Here is a 21677-nt window from a genome sequence, read left to right as displayed (position 1 = left end):
CGGTGTATCGTTGAATAATATGAATAGAATTCTAGTGTAAATAGCTAAGATTAGTATAAATATGTAAATGTTTCGAAAATGCCATTACAGTACTCGGATTTTATAGCATTTGCTAATTATTATAGTATACAGATAAAAATAGCAGAGTGAGCTACAAATTTGTTTGATACACCAAGGACTCCAATTATAAAATTGTATACTGCAATTTTTTGCAGGTTTAATTTTTTTTTTGATTTTTAGTGCTATTTTCAAGTCTTGGTACTATTTTTTGCTAATTTTCATAATATAACGTTTTATTTTGTACTTTCATAAATCTATACTTTAATTTATATAAAGTATATTATGTAATAGGTAGGTAAAAAAAATTAAAAAAAGTTAGTCAGTTATCTTAATTATACATTATCTTATTTAAATCCACAAGAAAAATACCCACATATTCGTTTATATTAAAATGTATTTTTAAGTAGTCCGGTGTATTGGCCTATCAAACAGTTAACAATTTTGATTCTTTATTGATTGTATGGCTGGTATTTATATATTTTTGTCAAGAATGTTCTGTGATTTGTCGTACATTCGTACGTATTTCATCATCAATCAGATCTTTACGGTTCACATCGTTTCGTTTGAAATTTCGTTCATTACTCGATAGTGTACGAATTGTTTCTTTGTGTTGTTATTTAACGTAAAATTCCGAAAATAAAATATAACATTATTCAATATTTATGTTTTATGTCTGAGTTAGTTTGACGATAACATTTTTTCGATCGACGCGAGTATTTTTTTTTTTGTAAATAGTGCGAGCGTTAAGTTAATAGTGATAAAAAATTAACGTTTTACGTTATGCAAACATAAAAATGGATAAACATGTCTGCAAAACCAAACAGCAGCTACTTACGAATGTTCATTAAAAATCAGATTTTAATATTAATCTTTGCAAGACTCTATTATTTCTACTAACATACTATTATACAAGCAGTTGTCCAAAGAAAAGGTTCGACAATTTTAATAAGCGCATACCTACTAAAAATGCAATTCTAGACAATTCAACATTGAAAAACCTCTACGTTGATAATATCTACAATGAAATTATCGAAAAAATTAGGACTCAAGTAGCCAGTAGGTATCTATTAATCAGATCTAGGTGAGTGTCGATAAAATAACAGACATCGAAAGTCGCTTTATTGCCGATGTTATATCGGTAGGTACTCTGAATATTGAAACTTCTGGATCCATATTCACCATTTATCCATATTTATCCATTTTACCTCACTCGGAACAGTCGTAACAATTAGTAAAATTAACTTTTCTACGGTTAATAAATTTTTCGACAAATCTATGACCAAATTATGACCAAACAGAATACGACACGACCATGGTATACCTATTATTATTTTTATTAAACGCAATGCCATACTGAAAAAGCTGGTAAATCATTAAAAGTGTTTTATTCAAAAATGATACAATAGTAACATGCGCAGCACATTTACATAGAATTGCGGAAAAGATTCGTGATCACTTTAACACTGTATATAGTAATCGAAATTAGTAAAATATTATTTTATACAGCATCTACTATAAAAAAAATAATAAATAAAACCCCAATATTTAATAAAGAATTCCCAGGTACCTATATATTTACCACCAGATCTTGAAATTACAATATGAGAATCGTGGATTAACTCAGCTGTTTATTATTCCAAAAATTTAAACACTTCACCGTATTATAACAAAGATCGATAACGATGGATAAACTTGGGAGTGTAAACAAAACTAAAATCTACATTGTTAAGCCCGGTCTTGAGAGCAATTTGTGTATAAAATCAAACTTTACAGTTACCTATCGTAGAAGTAATAAATAAACTACACACAAAAGCCCTTTCTTTGATAACTGTGTTAAAAATAATTAAAGTCATTGAAGAATCATTTAAATCATTACAGGACTACGTAGATACAATTGTAAAAATAAAATTTAAAACTGTAATTGAAAATAACGAATTAAATAGAGATCTTAAAAAATTGCAGTTTAGTGATGATATAGTATTTTTAAGTATTCACCTATCACATTGATAAATGTTGAATATTTTTTCTTGATGTGTAAGATATTTTTGATTGACAACCGTAAAAATTTCATATTTGAAAATTTGGCAAAATATTTATTCATACAGTATAATTGAGGTAAAATAATTTAGAATATTATACAAATTAAATTAATTTTATTCTTGTTTTCGGATAATTTTGAATAGGTATAGTTTCATTATTTTCATTTAAGTAATTTAAATAAAAATAAACTGATTTAATTATGATCTTTAAATCTATTAAGTAATTATTTAATAAATATAAATTTTTTTTTAAATTGTGAACAAAATAAATTTTTATTTTTGTTATTTTCCACGTTTTTAGAGCATAATATTATTGTAATTGTTTTATATTTTTTTAGGTAATATTTCAGTTATTTTTAGTGCATAAAATCCTAGCCTTAGGCATTAGGTATATAGTAAATGAAAATATATGTATACTAATGAAAGTCTCCTATAGTTATATAGTTATATATTAATAATATTTAATGATATGCTCACATATTATATAACAGCAAACAGCTTAAAAATAATAAATCAGGTTGTCGCGCGCATATAATGATAACCCCCAATATATAAATATAAATTATTCATCACTGATGAAAGGGACAATTTGAATTGTAAGGTCACATAGGAACTCACGTATTTAGTGACAGGTAACGCAAAACGTGTAACTTTCTTATGTGCCGCTAGAAACAAGTGATGACTTGAATTAGAGTCTCTGCCGCCAAGAAGAATACTAGTTTTTTGAAAATGTAGGGGCCTTTGATAACGCCATATAATATTCTCTAGTTGGCAAACCATGTCTTTTTTGCCAATGTATGCGCTTCAGCCCTTTTAGCAACGCCGGAACCCTGTGGAATGCGAGTGACAATTTGACTTAATTTTTTAACAAGATAAATCAGTGCTGTACAACTGCGATCCAGGCAAATTGCATGGTAATTAAATATTTCACAATAATATTATAGTTTATTTACAAATTTTATTGTAGAGTGTGCTTGAATGAGAGTTATATACGAAGATAAGAACGATAGTATAATAACATAAATTTGATATTTGTATCTGGTAGGTGATTATGTTCTTCAGAACTTATATGTATAAAGAAGAATTCCCAAGATATTAAGTCTGATTATTTAAGTTTTAACTATCTTTGGCTATTTTTACTTAATTTTTTTTATTTTTTTGTTTTTTGCGTTATTACAAATATAAAAAATATTTTTTTTGTACTTCATGGAAAACTAAAATTGCAATTATTGAAATATCCAATTTCGTTGAATAAAAGCTATGCATATTTAGTAAATTTGTAAGAATAATTTATTTACCTTGTACAGCCTTACTCACCTTGTATTAAATTGTTAAGACACATGTTTAAAGCTACAAATATTCATAATTTTGTTAAATTTTGAACTTTATATACTTGATTTTCATCGACATTTCTAAATAAAAAAAAAACCAATATCTCAATAATAGGCATAATATCATTTATTATAATATTTTGTCAAAAGTTTGTTTGTGTATAAATAAATACTGAGAATGCTTTACTTTTAATCCCTCAATGTATCTACTAGGTTTCTATCTTAAATCATCTGATTTTATTGGTTTATTTAGATTTAATGTTTAACTATAATATATCAGTCATCTGGGTAGAATGTAGATATTTAATAATTGAAAAAAAATGAATTACATTGTCTATCAATATTGACTATTGTATATTTGTATGTTTATGATTAATTAATTTATCATTTTTATAAATTATAGATTAAAATATTATTTTATAAAACTATCTATTAATATAGAATAAAAAGTGAATGTATAATATTTTAACAATATTAAATGGGAAAATTAAAAAATATCGAAAAATACTAAAATTATTGTAGATACGTAAAATATCAAAACTAACTATTAATCCGAGTAGAAAACTAAATATTTTTGAACTATGATAGGACAGTGCAATAGGCAGTACATCTACTTTTTAACGTATCTATCAATTATAATTTATAATTTATAAATTATAACTAATAAATTAATTAAATAATACATTAGTTTTTAATTTTTAGCGAACTGTATATGTATAGGTATAACGTAAATAAGTTTAATATATTAAACACTTAATATAATAAAAATATGATGGTACGTGTTGTTTTATGCTACCAATTTTAACAAATACTTAATAACGATTGACGAGTTTACTAATGTCTAGAGTTGACAAAGGGAACAGAAACTGAAATCACATTTATTTAAAATATCTACCATTAGCAAATAGTGACTAATCTGGAGTGTACAAAAAATATTATCAATGAATGGCAAAAAATATACTTCAAACGATACTTAATGGCCAACACAAAAAAACACAATGCTGTAGAGAACGTAGCGTTTTATGAGAAATACGTCTTAGCCAAAACTTAAAACACATGACGAGACACCTTAGGTTAGGTTAAACATACGAGCTAGCCACCATCCGTCGGTTAGCATTCCGTGACACAGTGATACGTGGTTACTTCTATCCCGTACTTGGTTCAATCTACGAAATTACTTGCGGAGTTGACTAGTGTTGAATTTTGAACATGTTTCTGGAAAACGCTATTTGAGACGTTGTCTCCTACATCGAGCGCTTAAGACAAGGATTATTGTTACGTACCGTCACACCGCATCGTGGACAATATCAATACCTATCCCGGCTATACCTATCTATGCTAAAATCTTGATATCCATTCTTCTGGGGATTATACCGTCGAAAAGTGTATTATGTTTATGTTATATTATCATTTATCTTACCGCTCTCAAAAAAAAAATTAATTAATTAATAAATAAAATAGAATTATTATGTACTTTTGGTTAAAAACAGTTCGTCATCAGATATCAGAGTATTATCAATTAAACCAAGTTTTATCGAATTATTAGTAAGTCACTATGAAATTATTTTGGGAAAGCAAGCCCCCCTCCCTTTGGGATTTATGACACTATATAAGCATGGATTACATTACAATAACCTCGTATTGATATTATCTTCATTTTCTATGGTTAATAACTTTTAAATTACTATTGTGTCATAATAATTGCGTTTCTTAGTTGTTTACGCATGTGTATATAGTATGACCACTGAATACTAATACAAATAGTAACAAATTTACAACGAATATTTTAATATATATTATTATAGTTATATACCTGAATAAATAGTCGTACAATAAAATCTACGACTTATCAGTTCTAATTAAACATCTGTTGAATATATATTTAATTATTATGCAAAATAAACACGAGACATGACACAAGTCTAAATGATATATTGTCTATATCACCAAATCAAGCTCTATAAATGGCATAAAAAAAAAATCGAAATTTCTATTATTGTAAAATTCATCAAGATTTTAACTATTTTAGAGTAATTAGGTAAAAATTCTAATCTTAAAGAGAAATTTAATAAATCAATTACCAAAGAATTTAAGGAAGAAGAAAGGATGATTGTTGAACAGTACAAACTTACTTAGAAAATCACTCTGTATAAATAGCTTTCATTAAATATCTAACTAATATATTAAAATAATATTAAGTTTATTAAAAAATTATTTATTCTGGATAAATAAACCTAATAAAATTGAAAATTATACCTATAGTATACTTTATAATTATATATAAGTAGCTTTGAGTAGTTTTAGCATGCGCGGACATCAATTAATAATTTTTTATAAGTCAAGTGTATTGATATATAAATAAATATTGTTATTATAATTTGTTTAAACTTCAAGTGCACTATAGATAATGAAACTTCACTTATTATGTTGTTAGTCATTAGTTTAATGAAACACATCATTCATTCAATCTTGCATACATTTATTTTATACAGTGACGTTTAAATGTTTTACGCTTTAAATTAACAAAATTAACAACCAGCATCGTTATAATAAAACATTTTTACGGTAATTAAGAACTCATATTATTAAAATATTCACAATTGTTGATATTTATAAATATTTTTAAAAATTTTAATTTTATTTGCTTATCATAATTTGTTTTAATCTTCAAACGTTTGCAGAGCCGGATTTATCGGTGGGAGAAGGACTGAACACCAAGGTCCAAGATCCACCTACATTTTTTTTGTGAAGTCAAATTATGATAATTTTTATCTTTGTCGCTAAATATTTATGTAATCATTTTTATAACTCCATAAATTAGATTCTAAAATTGTTATTTTTCGTTTGAATAAGTAGGTATCCATTTTAGTGAAAATTTGAATCATTTATAATGTCTATAAAAAAAAACCGCGCATTTGGGTATTATGTTTATATATATTTTCGATATTTTTTAGTATTTGTAAGAACTATTATTATGACATTTTGTATGATATATCCGACTTTTTTAATCCATTGTAAAAAAATGTATTAGTGCTTGACACTTGTTAAAAAAAAAGTAGAAAACCAAAGCATATTTTCTACTTTTTAAAAATTTTTTTTTTAACAAATATTTAAAAAAAAAGCTTATCATTATAAAACAAATACAATTTTCGATTTGCTCAGAATTATCAAGTAAACAGACCATTTTTTATTTACTTGCGATTATTGCACTGTAGCATCAAGCAAGCCTGCATTGAGAAAGTCATTAACATCTATAAAGAATAATATCATACCATTTTTATCTATATAGTGAGTTCGTGTCGGCGTCATAATACATTTTACTCACCTACTTTGTTTACATCCCCCCCCCCCCCCCAAATGAAAATTTGATCACGCCTTAGGTAATCCAATCATGGGAAAATTGACGTAGCTTAAATTTTATATTTATAAAACAGTATAATAATAGTAAAGTTGTATAAACACGACGTGTACATATATTATATATACCTATATAGATGGTTCTGACTGTTGATGCAGCTTATTGTTGAGGTAATAAAATATCTCACGTTCTTCGTACGTCGACTTGATTAGACTTCAATAATTTTAACGGTCGCAAACCATTATTATTATACATATCGTATTATCGTCGTGTAAACAACGACATATTAATATTATTAATTTTCGTACCTTCCTGTTATATTATATTATGTGTTTCAGTAATAACTAATAACAGTAATAACCGTCACTCGTTGCGGTTGACCACGACCATCATAACAGTAAACTATCATTTATCGCACACACGTTATAGGGTAACCTAACCTATACACAGGGTAAATCACCAAGCATTGTTCACTCTCATTTTCCCTTAAATAATGCATTTATTCTAATTTTCATGTTTTATATCGCTTTAAGGAGTCCTGTGCCGGTAAAAACATAATTTTCAAATTAGAATTTCTCCGTTTTATTATACGTTGTTAATAGACGATCTTTTTTAGAATTTTGATATGCCTACCCATCTTGATAGAAATTTGAACGAGCAATTTTTAGAGCTATTAAACTTTATGTCTTAGAGATAATGAGTTTAGAAAATACGTTTGAAAATTATAATCGGTACCCAGTCAACATTAATTTACTGACATTTTTATAATATTCGTAAAAGTTATCCTTGTATAATAAATAGTAGATCCAATACTACATCTAATCATTCGATATTTAATGGAACCACTCCTATAATTAACCCAACCTAACAGCTCAGGAACTACTCGCAATAATTTGTGTTTAGATATCACATACGACATTTTTAAACAGTCGTCTGATTTGATAACTTACAGTGGGTAAAGTAAAGGTCGGGTAAAAATATCGCGGTCCTCAAGCATACAGGTGTATGTACTCGTAAAAATTACAAAAATCGGAATCACAACGTCTAAGGGTGCAGACCGCTCTCGATGGATCACCCTATACAATATATATTTTTTATTAATATTATTATATTACATCTAAAAGTATAATATACCTCCAATCGGTGTAAAACAATTTATGTATATATATATATATATACACATCGTGGTGGGGGCAAGGGAGGTGAGCGTGAAGCCCGAAACGCCGCCGGCCTGCCGCCACGGCCGCCGTTGAGGTCAGTCACGGTTTGGCGTTATGAATGCGTGCACGGCGGACGCCTTAGCACCACCGCCGCTGCAGTCGCCGTATCGTCGCTACATTATAACTAACAGTCGTTTCCGTCTTCGGACGGACCGCCGCCAGCTGTAAGCGACCGCGCTGCGGGTCGGCGGCGTTGGTACGGGCATTGCGGACACCGGCCACGGCGATGGCCGCGGTCGGCGGTGCGCTGAACGTGCCGTACGCCGTTCTCGAGGGCCTGGTGGCCGTCGGGGCGACCGTCGGGAACGGGCTGGTAATCGTGGCCTTCCGACGGGAACGGCGACTCCGGCGGCGCACCAACTACTACATTGTGTCGCTGGCCGTCGCCGACTTGTTGGTCGGCCTGGTGGGCATACCGTGCGCCGTGCTGTCCAGCGTCGGCCTGCCCCGTCATCTGCACCTGTGCGTGTTCTCGGTGTCGCTGTTAATCGTCCTGTGCACCGTGTCCATACTCAGCCTGGTGGCCGTGTCCGCCGACCGGTACTGGGCCATACTCTACCCGATGGCCTACTCCACCAACTCCAACACCAAAATCGCAATCAGTAAGTACCTACCTCCTACACCTCTTGCACACACGCGCGCCAAATAAAGTCCGTCCGGTTCGTTTTTGGCATTCGACAACTCGCCCCCGCGTGTTAATATACCTGCCTGATATCCCGATTGAATATTCTACGAAAATTCCGCTCTGAGGCCCGATCGAGTTGTTGAAATCGGAGAGCACAGTAGAATTTCATAAGTGAATTTTTTGAGTTTTTCTTCAAATCAAAAGCGAACAAGACAAGTTTTACTTAAAATTCATAATTTCGATGGATTGAGAAAAGAGAGTTTTTAATATTTTTTTTTTTTTTTGGAATTAATTACTATACGTATATTTTGAGACATTTCGATTTTCGGCAAAAACGATATCGTTATTCGTTTATATGATATTGTATTGCAAACGAGTCTAAAACCTTAATGTCACGTGTTATGCACTTGTAATATTTTAATTTTATTTTCCACGTGACTGCTATAGTGAATTATGATAGTAAATTGTAGATAATACACGGTTTGAAGAATGTTTCGTAAATATCATCATAAATATGATAAGGAAAGTAATACACGAGTAGGTACCGGTTTTGTTTTGATATTAGTTACCTACTACATACCTACTACCTGTGTATGTAATATTGTTAATAATTCGGAGAGTACACAACATGAATAAATAGTCTGCGTAATTACAATTATTTAATATTCTTATGGTACAAAAACAAAAGTTTTAACTTTATTTGGATTATTAACTTGAAAACGTTTTGTGCTATGTGTACATAGCACATAGGTAAACTATTGTCCTAAATAGGTATAGTATTATTGCAAATCGCATACTTTTAGTATTGTAGTTACTAGTTTTGTTATAGTAGACGGTATAGTAGTTTGAGTTTTAGTAGTTTTTAGTTATTGTTATAGCTGATTAGTATTTATTTAATCAATTGGATTTTTCAATAGTCATGTGTGTAATTGAATCAAAAATATGATTTTTATCACTTAAGTAAATCTATTAATTATAAAACCATTACTTATTTACATGTATATTTAATGTATGCATATTTTATAATGAACATTAAATAATTATATGTATTTAAAAATAATACACGATCTTTTGATTTTATGCACAATATTATTAATTTGTTAGGAATACTTATTAATAGATTATGTTTTTTTGTTAGTTAATTTAGTTAGTATAAAGTATTGTCTGGTATCGTTTTTGTTAGCCGTTAATCTTCAAACTTCTTTCGTGTTACCTTATCTTTTTATTGAATGGAAATTTGATTTATATTTGGTAGGTACTTTAGATTATTAGATTTTCAGGATTTGTTCATAAATTTCTCAATGTAATGAAAAACTACCTATACCGATAACCATAAAAAGCTGATAAAGTTTAAGGCATACACTTTTAGCTATTTTATTTCTTTTTAAATCAAAAAATAATAATTCCAAAACTTTAAATTAGCTTATATCATTAATTAATTTTATAAGTAGGTACCTATATCATTTAAATGTAAACACGTCTAAACATTTTATACTCTTATATATTTATGTGATTAGGTATCTATACATTGTATGGTTATTCGGGGATTCATTCGGAATCGATTTGTTTTAATGAGATAATTTATAATACATGTTTGTATTCAAACTTATAATAAATCTACATTATTGGGTAAATAACATAATATAATTGACACCAATAGCATACCTAATCTGAAATAAGTTAAGCTGTATTTCTAGAGTAGACTGCTGAGTGATTAATACCTGTGATTTATATAGCCTACTCGGCTTTTTTTAAATTATTTCGTATTATTTATTATGTTTTAAAAATCACAAGTGATAAGAACAAGGTTAAAAGTGAAATACAATTTACAAGGCTTATAATAAATATATTTAATATATTGTTCACCTAATAGTGTAATTTAATTCTAATATCGTCTTAATTGATAAGAATCATTTGCACGTTACCTATTTATGAAATTAATACCTACATAATATTAACCTTATTATAACATACTCCAACATACTTGTATACGTAATACCTACTAGTTTAATAGGAACTCGTAGTACTCTGGAGTTTATTCCTCAAAATCGATGTGAATTGATAAATAGTTTGTTTGAAATTTATGAATATATGTAACGGTTTTATGTTATGATGATGTGGAACCTGTGTTTTAAACTTTTTTTTGATCGCTTAAATATGAAAGTACACACACTTATATAATATTTTATATTTAATTGTATTAATTATAATATTTATAGTAGAAAGACTTAAAATAAATGTTAAGTAATTTACCGTTTAAAGAAAAATATTTAAATCGGAAGCTTAGAAAAAAAAAGCTTATTTAATTTTGTGTTTTAAGTTTGGATTTTAATTATTTTTATTTTAATAATAAGTAATGTGCAGTGATTATAGGTAACTGCTTAAAATATGTTTGTACAATATATTCAAATTTTAAATTCAATCTCTTTTCTAAAGTTAATAACCAATAAAATTGTAGATTTATTTAGAATATACAAAAATTTATGATTGACAATTACTGAAGTGATTATACAATATATTATATATTATACCTATTGACACATATTACAAACGCGTTATCAGTAATAATTCTATGTCAAAATTGGAATTAATTTATATTTTTTTTTCACTATTTCTTAGAATTATAATAATTTATCAAAATTAAATTAATTATGTGTGACCTTATGACTAATTTAGTCAATAATTCTTTCAGCATCATGTTTTAAATTGTACAATGTACATATTACATTAAAATAGTTATATGATAATAATTGTAATTTGTAGGTAATTAAGAGTATAATTGATACTTGAAAGTAGAAATATTCAAGTAAAAATAGTAATCAACATACCGATCTACATATATTTGTTATAACAGTTAAATATTACAATATAATATAATTAAAAAATGTGTGAAACCAAAAACATTAATTATTCAAGAAACAATATTTTATGTAAAAATTGTACGCGTGTTACGTACATTTATAGATATTTAGGTACATCACGCATATGAAATCTAATCATAGTGTAAAATCGTTCTATCGTAAAATTATAAATTAAAAACATATTTTACTCTACCTAAAGAATGAATATAATATGTGTCAACCTAGCTACATTTTATACCCGCTGGCAACTTCAATGTGTAATATTTATAAACATACGATTGACCATCAGGGCCATCAGAGCCATTAAATACTAAATCTTTTTAATTTATAAAAATATTTAATGATTACCATTCTGAAATTTTGATTTATGGGTGACAATATTGATATTTAAGAAAATTGATAAAAATTAAAATAACAAAAGGATAAAAGTATTATTTTTTATATAACGAATACCTATATACTTCATTACTTCAATATATTTTCGTAACTATGAAATAATGTCATAAAATATTACAAGTCTCATTAAAAAGAGACACTAACATGTGTGCGAGGAATATAAATTTCAAATTTACACATTAATACTGTACTAATTATCTCAAATCTAATACGCATTATACAATACTGAAAAATCCGACCATGTCATTAAAAATTCTTGTAGATTATTTTACTATTATAACGTACTTGTAAGCGCCACACAAGGACAGGCAATCACGTTCGACAATTTCGCGACATTTATGCTGACATTTTGCTAATATATGTTACGCGTATTAATTAGTACTGTCTTACAAATTTTGCATACTAATAAAAATTTACTAATTATTTAATATCTATTGTCACGAAATATTTAACAAATAACTATTGAGACATGATAGGAATTTAGAATATATTATATTGGTACTATTGGTATAATTATCTTACTTAAAATTTAGAACAAGGATGTAAGTATCGCAACGATGGTAATATTAATTAATTTATACGACCTATTGACTATTGTATAATATATTAATGCTTATATAACATAAATAGCGTATTTTTTATTTTAAAATTTATTTTATGTATTGATATATATATATTTACATAATGATATTTAAATAAAGGATCATAAATTCCATAAATCTAAAATCAATACCTAAGTACTTATCATTATTAAATTCTTACATTTTTATATAAAAAATTATGTGATTTATATAAATGATTATAATAAATTTTGTAACTGATAATTTAAGTTTTTTCCAACAGAAACTAGCAAGTCATATTATATTGCGTTGCATAATATAATGTAGTACCACATAGGTACGTATGTACATTGATTATTTCGTAAATATATCGGCAAAATATAAATTATAATAAAGGTAATAATCCATATTCCATACTGATCTCATCTTTAAATTTAAACACTATTACATTTATTAAGCTTAATAGTCTTACTGCAGTCTTAATAGAAATATTTGTGACATAAACTACATACATTCTTTTAAAAATTCATTTAATTATGTGTATGTCTATGTTAATAAAAATATCAATTTAGGGCATTTTCTATAGATTTGCATATTTTTCAATTTTTATTTTTAAATAATTTTTATTTTTTTTTTATTTTAACCATATATTTAACAGGTTTGAGTAAAATATACTAAAAACCAGTTTATATTTTATAACTCAATGTGAATTTATTTGCCAATATAACTCGACTTGTATTATTTAGATAGCTTTTTTCAGAATCAACATAAAACATAGACAATAATATAACAGATTAAGTCAAAAGCAAAGTTATTGAACCAATAGCCAATGAATTATTTAACAGCTTTAAATAGTTATTGAGAGAAAAATAGTGGATTTAAATTTTAAACAGGTATTTATACTTAATTTAAAAAATATGCAGATAATTTGGTGGTTTTTTTTTTTAATTTACGCCTAAATAAGTTTTTTTTAGGTAAGAAATTATTATTTTTAATTTAATTCATATAAATATATTTACAAAGCGATTTTATTTTCAATAGATTCAAAAACTTACTAGCTCTACCTAGATTGAACAGTAAATTGTTAAAAATCTAAAATAAAGTACCAATATTCAATATAATTCACTTAATTAAAATATTTAAGCTATGGTGTAAATATTCTACAATATCTCCTAATCCTATAGTAATTATTAAAGTTATAATGTAATGAAATGCATACAAATATTATGGTATAATTAAAGTACCTAATGATACAAATATGTTTGATGACAGCTGCATCAATCTTCTTACTTGCTGATAAAAAAATTGTTTAAGCTATTATTTATTGAATAATAAAATGAGTGGAGCGTGAACGGGGCATTATTGCTGGTATTGAATCACAGATAAGATTGTACTACTAAGTAATAATTGTTAATTATTATCAGATAAATCATAGTAATATTAATATTAATATACAAGTGATAAATCTTTTACAAGGTAATTTTTGTGTATTGGCCATTCAGACTTCCTTGTTATACTTACTCATTTTAAAATAAAGTAATTTACTACCTCGGCTTGTAATAATATGAAAAGTGTCTCCTTACTCCTCAATAATAAGAAGTTACTTACTGACATAGTTCTAATGAACATAATATTTGAATAGTTACGCTACATAATAGTAACCTTGAATTAGAATATAAAGTCTTTGTAGCTGATATTCAAAACTATGAACTATATTCAAAGAAAGAATAACATTCCAAAATGATTATACATTATTTGTAAAAAATAATAATTTGTTTTAAATTCTAGATCTATAATATATGAACTACCTTTTATAATATTAAAAGATACATCATCATAAGTTAATAAATACAAATATTGAGTTTATCCGAATTATATGAAACAGTTTTATATCTCATATGCCAATAGGTAACGAGACATCTACCTTAGTATACTATAATAATAAAATTATTTATTATTACACTAGATTTAACGTGCTTCACCATGATACTCTTTCTACATTAGATTATAAACATACAGCTACAGTGTATAAATACAAATATATCAATATTTATTTTACAGTCATATTTATAAGTGATCTTATTTATAATATAAAATAAGCACAATTGTATACAATTGTAAAAAACCAATTAAGTGAATACCCAGAAAATAAATTAAATTTGAAAATATGAATGATTATTTATAATTTATATATGCAAATATATTATCAGATCAAAATACTTTTATATTTATTATGCTGTGTATACAATTTAATATAAATTCTTAGTAATATATCATTTTATATTATTGATCTATCTTACGCTTTAACATATATTGTAAAGCCATTTGTGCCATTGCCCATTAGTAACTTTATTTAATAAGTTGAAATTAAAAAAAAAAACATTTACGATTTTAAATAATTTATCAAAACATATTATATAGGTAAATATGTAATATTAAACTTTTAAAACTATTTAGTATTTATTTAATAAAAATGTGTGCAATAGTAATTTATAATTAGATACAAATAATTATTACCAACTAACAAATTATATCATGTATAATAATTATGGTTAATTAAAATACTATAACTAATGTTAAAATATCATTAAAAAAAAGTTACATATAACAAAAAAAAAGTTTTGAGTGAGAATATTTGTTAAATTATTTGTATATATAAAACTATAATTTACTTTTACAAACAATATTTTTATTTTTAAGTGTTGATATCAACTAACAGGAAGTTCTTAGGTCCAATCTAAAACGTATATATGTTTTCCTATCATTATTTTTACTATTTTTTTTTTTTAAATAGTTACAAACTAATTCATTTACAAATTAAACGTTATCGTTACGAAGATGAATGAGGAAACTTGTGTTAAATTTTTAAACCTAATAGATATTATAAAAACATTGTATGGTGTTTTAACTACAAAATAATTTATACATTTTCATGGTTTTGTAAACTTTTATTAAAATTTAATTTTAAAGTATTATTAAAAGAACTGGAACTTTTTACAATATATTTGTATTGCTATAAGAACTACTTATAAAAACTTTGTATTCAATTTTGAATATTTTTGACACACTAACGAATAAAAAAAAAAAAAAAAAAAAAAAAAAAAATCAAGATTCATATGTCTTTAAATAGCGTAAAACAAGAATAATAATTAATATATTAAAAAAATTATCTATTTATTTAATATTATATAATAATGCATGAATGATAAATATATCTAATTATTTGTTATACATTACGTTAACTATGTAATTCAGTAATTCATTTAGTTACGTAAAAATTTACTTTTTCCTGTTTATTTTGGCAAGTATCAACTGGAAAATTGTGTAACTGCGTTTATTATAGAAATTTCTTTTATAATTTAAGATCATAAATTTTCATAATAAAAATATTTAAAAAAATAATTTTATCAGGAAGCATATCATCCTAAAATTCATTAAATTTTAAAATCAAATTTGTATTAATATTCAGAATTATTTTCATAAAAATTGATAATTTAATAATTAATCATTTAAATGTTTAGATTTTTTTAGATTTTTGAATCAATAAATTAATTTCTTTCAAATTTCTCTTTATTTAAAAAAATTCTATATCGTATTCCAACATCATTATATTCTGATAAAAACTCATAAATATGTAAGTGCATCTTAAAATTATTATCAACGATATTAATTTTTTTATTTTTATTATTATATTTTACCTTTTACAAAAATATAACTTATAACTTATTATCATGTTGAACTTATAAGTCATATCGACCAATTCATAAAATATATAGATATCACAATAATCATGAATTAAATTAATATTCTCTTATAATTCATGATTACAATACAAATTTATCGGAATATCGCGTATGTTTTTGAAATTTTTGTGATAATCGAATCAGACTTAAAAGAATCCGCTGATTATATTTCGACTACGCCAATTATTGATTCCGTTATCTCTAAAATTTTATTGAATTTATAAATAAGTATATAGATCTTAATATTTGAAATTATTTTCAATGACATATATTATAATATATTTTAAGTACAATAAAGTGATGATTAGAAAAATTTTCTAGTCCGCTTTAAGTAAGGTTTTGTTAAGCCCCCACCTAAAAAAAATTACAAAATAAAAATAATTTATCCGTTGTACAAATTAGTACCTTTTTAATATTTTTTTTCAAACAATAAAATACATCAAATTGTTCAACATTAATATTTTAATTATTTTGTGAACTCGTTTTGCAGTATGATAGTACAAAACATGACTTACGTTTTTTATAACCACTTATTAAGAATTATACGAATCACAGAATTTTAACAACCTTCACACAAAGTAAGTTCAAAGTATCTAACCTCATGAAGATGTTTAACAGATTTGTATAAATTGATACAATTATCTTTATTATTCTCGTTAGTTCAGCAACCTATGAAAGTTAGTTTTATTCAGTGAGATGAATAAAGAATAACAATAAAGAAAGAGCAATTTTCAAATTTTCAATATATAAATATATAAAATAACATAACTAATAAACTGGAAACTAAAATAATTATCAATTTATCTTCTATTTATCTATAATACTATATTATAAGGAGCTGATATTTATTTTTTAAATCATCTGTGTTGTGTCATTTCATAAGTTTTAATCTACAATACAATATATGGATTTATTATTAGAAGATGCGGAATAAAGCTCTTACGGGTTTGTGGTGTCAAAAAAAAAAAAAAAAAAATTTAGTCTATTAAAAATGATATCCTAGTTGTGTCTGTGTGAGCACTAAGTATAAAACTAACTAGTTAGTTGATTGCATAAAATATACTGATCTACTAGTATCATGTGAATTATTATTTTGAATTTTATATGTATTTTTTTTTAATAAATTGTACTTATTAATTATACTATAAATCCGTAAAATGTATAGGTAAGTACCCATATCGTATAAATCATGATATAGGTAGGTATTTAAACAATTAAATTATACATAATATTAAACATTGATAGATTCGATGTTATAATTAAAAATCAGTTATATACATATAAATGAAGTCTATAATAATATAATGTTTGGAATCAATAGCCGGAAATGTAAATATATAATATTGTAATATTATACCTAGGTACTTTTTTTTTCAAACAAAATATTTCGATAGATATAGAGTTAATAAATTCCCATCAAAAAACTTTTTATATTTTGGTACTTATTATGTTTTTAATTTAATTTTTTTATAGGTATAATATGTATTTGCTGGATATTGGGTCTGCTGATAGGCTTCTTGCCACTAATGGGCTGGAGAGCTGCCAAAGGTCCATCATTGGACTCATGCGAGTTTAGTCTCGTAATGGATTATAGTTACTTGGTGTTTTTATACTTGGTGACTATTATTTTACCTGCTCTATTTATGGCCACCTCATATGCTCATATTTATACAGTCGTAATAAAACAAGTAAGTATTAAAAAATATCACGAGTAGAAATGTATATAATACACATTTAATAATATAAACAGTTAATACAAAATTGTCAACATGTTCAAACTATAAAATATGTTAAAAAATCAATGCTTATTTTACTATATTATAATTTGAATTAAAATAACATTTTTTCAAGAAATTTCTGGCAGCGAATAAATGAAAACTCGAATTTGCTTTAAAATATTATGAATACATCCAATCAATATACATCTAATTTATAGATTTTCAAGTTTCAATCAGATGATTTTTTTTTTCGATGCTGAGATTACATTTTTAATACGGACTTTTATTAATTTCACTGGATCTTTTTTACTACCAAGGGAAAAATGCAAGTATTTACATCAATTTCATCACAAAGACCACCCGAATTAACCCACTAATTCCGTCAAACGTTTCGAGATTAAAAAACTCGAGCTACTGAACAAAAATTGCTAACTGAAATCAATTTTAAGAAAAATAAATTTTTTAACATTCCGTGGAAATATATTTTCTATTAAAATAAAAATCTTAAGTAATACCTAGATGTAATAATAAACATTAATATTATACACTTTGTCAATTATTCGAGCGACACGGGTTCATCTAAAGAGCACTAATAAATATGTAATATTTTAAGGCTTTGAATGTGTTTGAAATAATTTTTCACAAGACTGTTGATACTATAAAATACAGGTGTTCCGTAAAAAATGTTCCGAGCCTTAAAAATCAGAACTTGATGACTTGCAGTTTTTATTTTTACCTGCTTTAATTTTGTTAGTGTAATTTATTAAATATAATATATGGTTTTTGAAACCAGGACATTATTTACGGGACACCCTGAACAATTTTATGCGCCTACCTATTTATAACAACGAGTGATTACCGGATACGGTGTTACGTCGTATAGAAAGATATCAAATCAAACCCGCAGTGCCGTTTCAGATCAAACAGATGACGCTGCTGAACGGCGGCCAACGCGGCGGCAACAGTCCGACGAAACTGCGTGTACTGGGCGCGGCCCGGAAAAGCGAGGTGAAAGCCACGCAGAACCTGTCCATAATCGTCGCGTTCTTCGCCGTCTGCTGGATGCCTTTGTACACCATCAACTGCGTGCAGGCGTTCTGCGACGATTGTCCGGTGCCCGAGTCCCTCTTGCACGGCTGCATCATCCTGTCGCACCTCAACTCAGCCGGCAACCCGCTACTGTACGCGTACCACCTGAAGGACTTCCGGAACGCGTTTCGGTCGCTACTGCTGTGCAAGAAGAGTCCGCGGCACCGGAACATCGCGCAGTCCCGGTCCGGATGCACCACCGTCGCAGCTGCCGTGACAGGCGGCGGCGGCGGCGGCATCGGAACCGGTGTCAACGGCGCCGACAGTTCTATCAGCTCGTCGCTGACGTGTTCGGGTGGTTCGTCCCGATCGACCGTCATCGACTGTTGGCGTCGGTCCGTCAAGTACTTCCGGTCTGCCGCCGCCGCCGACACAGCGTCGCGTGCAGGTGACGCGCGGTCGATCGCCAAACCGGACCCCCGCGAAATCGTTGCGATCGTAATCGACCCGTCCGCGCCCGTGTTGCTGTCTGTCCGTCAGCTCGTCGAGTGAACCACTCGGCGTTGGCGTTTAATGATGATGGCATGACACTGACGGTATACGATATTTTAAGCACAATATACTTTGTATATCGTTATCGGAACATTAATATTGTTAACTCGGTCGACAAGAACGTATTCGTCGCCTATCGTGTGTAGTATTATGTGTAAATAATAAAGCAACGTAGAGATCTCCGCGTGCTTTATCTCGGATGACTTGGTTACCGGTTTATCTCTGGTACTTTAAGTCACCTTCTTAACCGTGTATGTGTGTGTGTGTGTGTGTGTGTACGTGTGCGTATGTATAATTTATGTGTACAATATTACGCTACTCACGAATTTCGACGATTAAAACCTACATATCAAATATATCAAGTACAGGTATACGTCGTTAAAAAAAAAAAAAATACGGTTTTACTTAAAAAATGTATAAAAAAAATAATATAAAATCAAACGTTGTAATCATAAACTATTTATCCCGACAGAAGAGTGTTGCTCTATACACGTCTAATTAGCTAACATCTGCATGGTCGTATTGGTCAGTGCGTTTCGAAAGTTTGGTTTAATTGTATAGGTATTATTTAATTGTAAACTATTCAAAAATGCATGTGAAAAATATTTGTGTAATTTATAACGTTTCAATTTGTCAACCACTCCCGGAAACTTCGTTTTTGATCTGTCATTTTTGGACTTAACTGCAATTATATGAAAAACGACTTTTTATTTGAATAGGCATAATAACAAATACGTCTCCTAATTATACATAAATAGTAAAAATGTGTCGAGTGCTTACATACGTAAACAATATTGTATTATTACAAATCAGTTTAAAACATCCTATCGAATAGTATGTGCTTTCTTTAATATAGTCTGCTAACAATTATTTATCTATAGCCTATAGGGTTAAAGTTATATTTGCTTAAAATCACAAATCACAATATGCATTCACGATTGGAATAATTGTACAGTATACATAGTAACTAGTATTATTGACTATTGTTAATTACCTATGTGTTATAAATTATGATACTACCTCCAATAATAATCGAAGATGCTATAACTTTGCTTTTTCATTCGCATATTTCATTCCTTTACTAAATTTTATTTAAAAACACAGCCCCATCTCCTAAAACCAATAATACACAGATTGTGTAATTATTTCATATTTGTAACACCACTATGAACAAAACATGTATTATTCCACCAACTATTTCTAAGTCACTTTAACTATTGAATACATAACAATGTATTCTTATATTTTTTAAATAAATACCTAAGTAAAAAATAAATACTGTAGCATCAAGTTTATATACATATAAATATTAAAAACTTGTGTTGTGTACTTATACAGAAAGCTGAAAGCTTATAATTTGCATAATTTATAAAAATAATAATATCACGTATATACTTTATTAAAAATGGTCTGAGAGAAATTTTTTTCTAAGATAATTTGCTTTTGAATGATAAACATAGTGAATAAAATAATGTAACTCAATATAAATGTACAAATAAAAATGTTTTTACTGTTTATATAAGTATTTAGGTATATTATGTTAATAATTATGAAATTGTAGAGTTCCTTTGTATTTTTAAATTTTAAATTTACTGTTTTCACTGATACGAATAGATAAAATGTTATGAATTAGTGAAACCTCCGTTTAACAAACTTATATTAAACGAAACTCTCTTAACAGTGAAATATTTCATGAAGCCATAAAATTGTCATTCAAAAATTTTTCTATTTAATGAATTTATTTGGTGATATTTCTCTAAAATAAATTTAAAAACTATTGTATTTTTACATATTCATAAATTATACACTCGTTAATCAGACTAATTTTTATAAGTTTGACCGTTTATATAGTCAGGATGTCAGAAAGTCCTTCGACAATAAAGAATAAAAAAAAAAACTAAAATGTACATACTATTATAATATTATTAAAAATTTTTATTTTTATTTTTATTATTTTATTAATATTATAAATTCTTATTTACACACATTTCGTAGACTAAAAATTATTTTTTATGTGAAAAAGTCTTATTTTTTTTCAAAGAACCTTTAAGTTTAATAAATAGAGGTTCCACTATAATTAATTGAGATTTCTTTATTATTATTATAAAATTAAAACATCTATGGTTATTAGCCTGATATACATAAAGTTTTGAGATAAACTAAAACTTTAATTTTTTCAATAATT

At 27.1% G+C, this 21677-nt stretch overlaps 1 protein-coding gene across 1 annotated transcript; it reads left to right on the top strand.

The window, feature by feature from the left end:
- The first annotated feature begins 8067 nt into the window (after positions 1-8067).
- On the top strand, positions 8068-20770 carry LOC112595066 (adenosine receptor A2b-like). Its single transcript, XM_025340156.1, has 3 exons — positions 8068-8610; positions 17667-17881; positions 18830-20770. The coding sequence occupies exons 1-3, from the start codon at positions 8235-8237 to the stop codon at positions 19490-19492; spliced, it is 1254 nt and encodes a 417-aa protein (XP_025195941.1). The 5' UTR covers positions 8068-8234; the 3' UTR covers positions 19493-20770.
- Positions 20771-21677: the final 907 nt, after the last annotated feature.

Source organism: Melanaphis sacchari, unplaced genomic scaffold (assembly GCF_002803265.2).
Source record: "Melanaphis sacchari strain LSU unplaced genomic scaffold, SCAv2.0 Contig24_pilon_pilon, whole genome shotgun sequence".
In the NCBI taxonomy this organism is placed as follows: Eukaryota; Metazoa; Arthropoda; class Insecta; order Hemiptera; family Aphididae; genus Melanaphis; species Melanaphis sacchari.
This window is presented reverse-complemented; position numbering and strand designations above follow the sequence as displayed.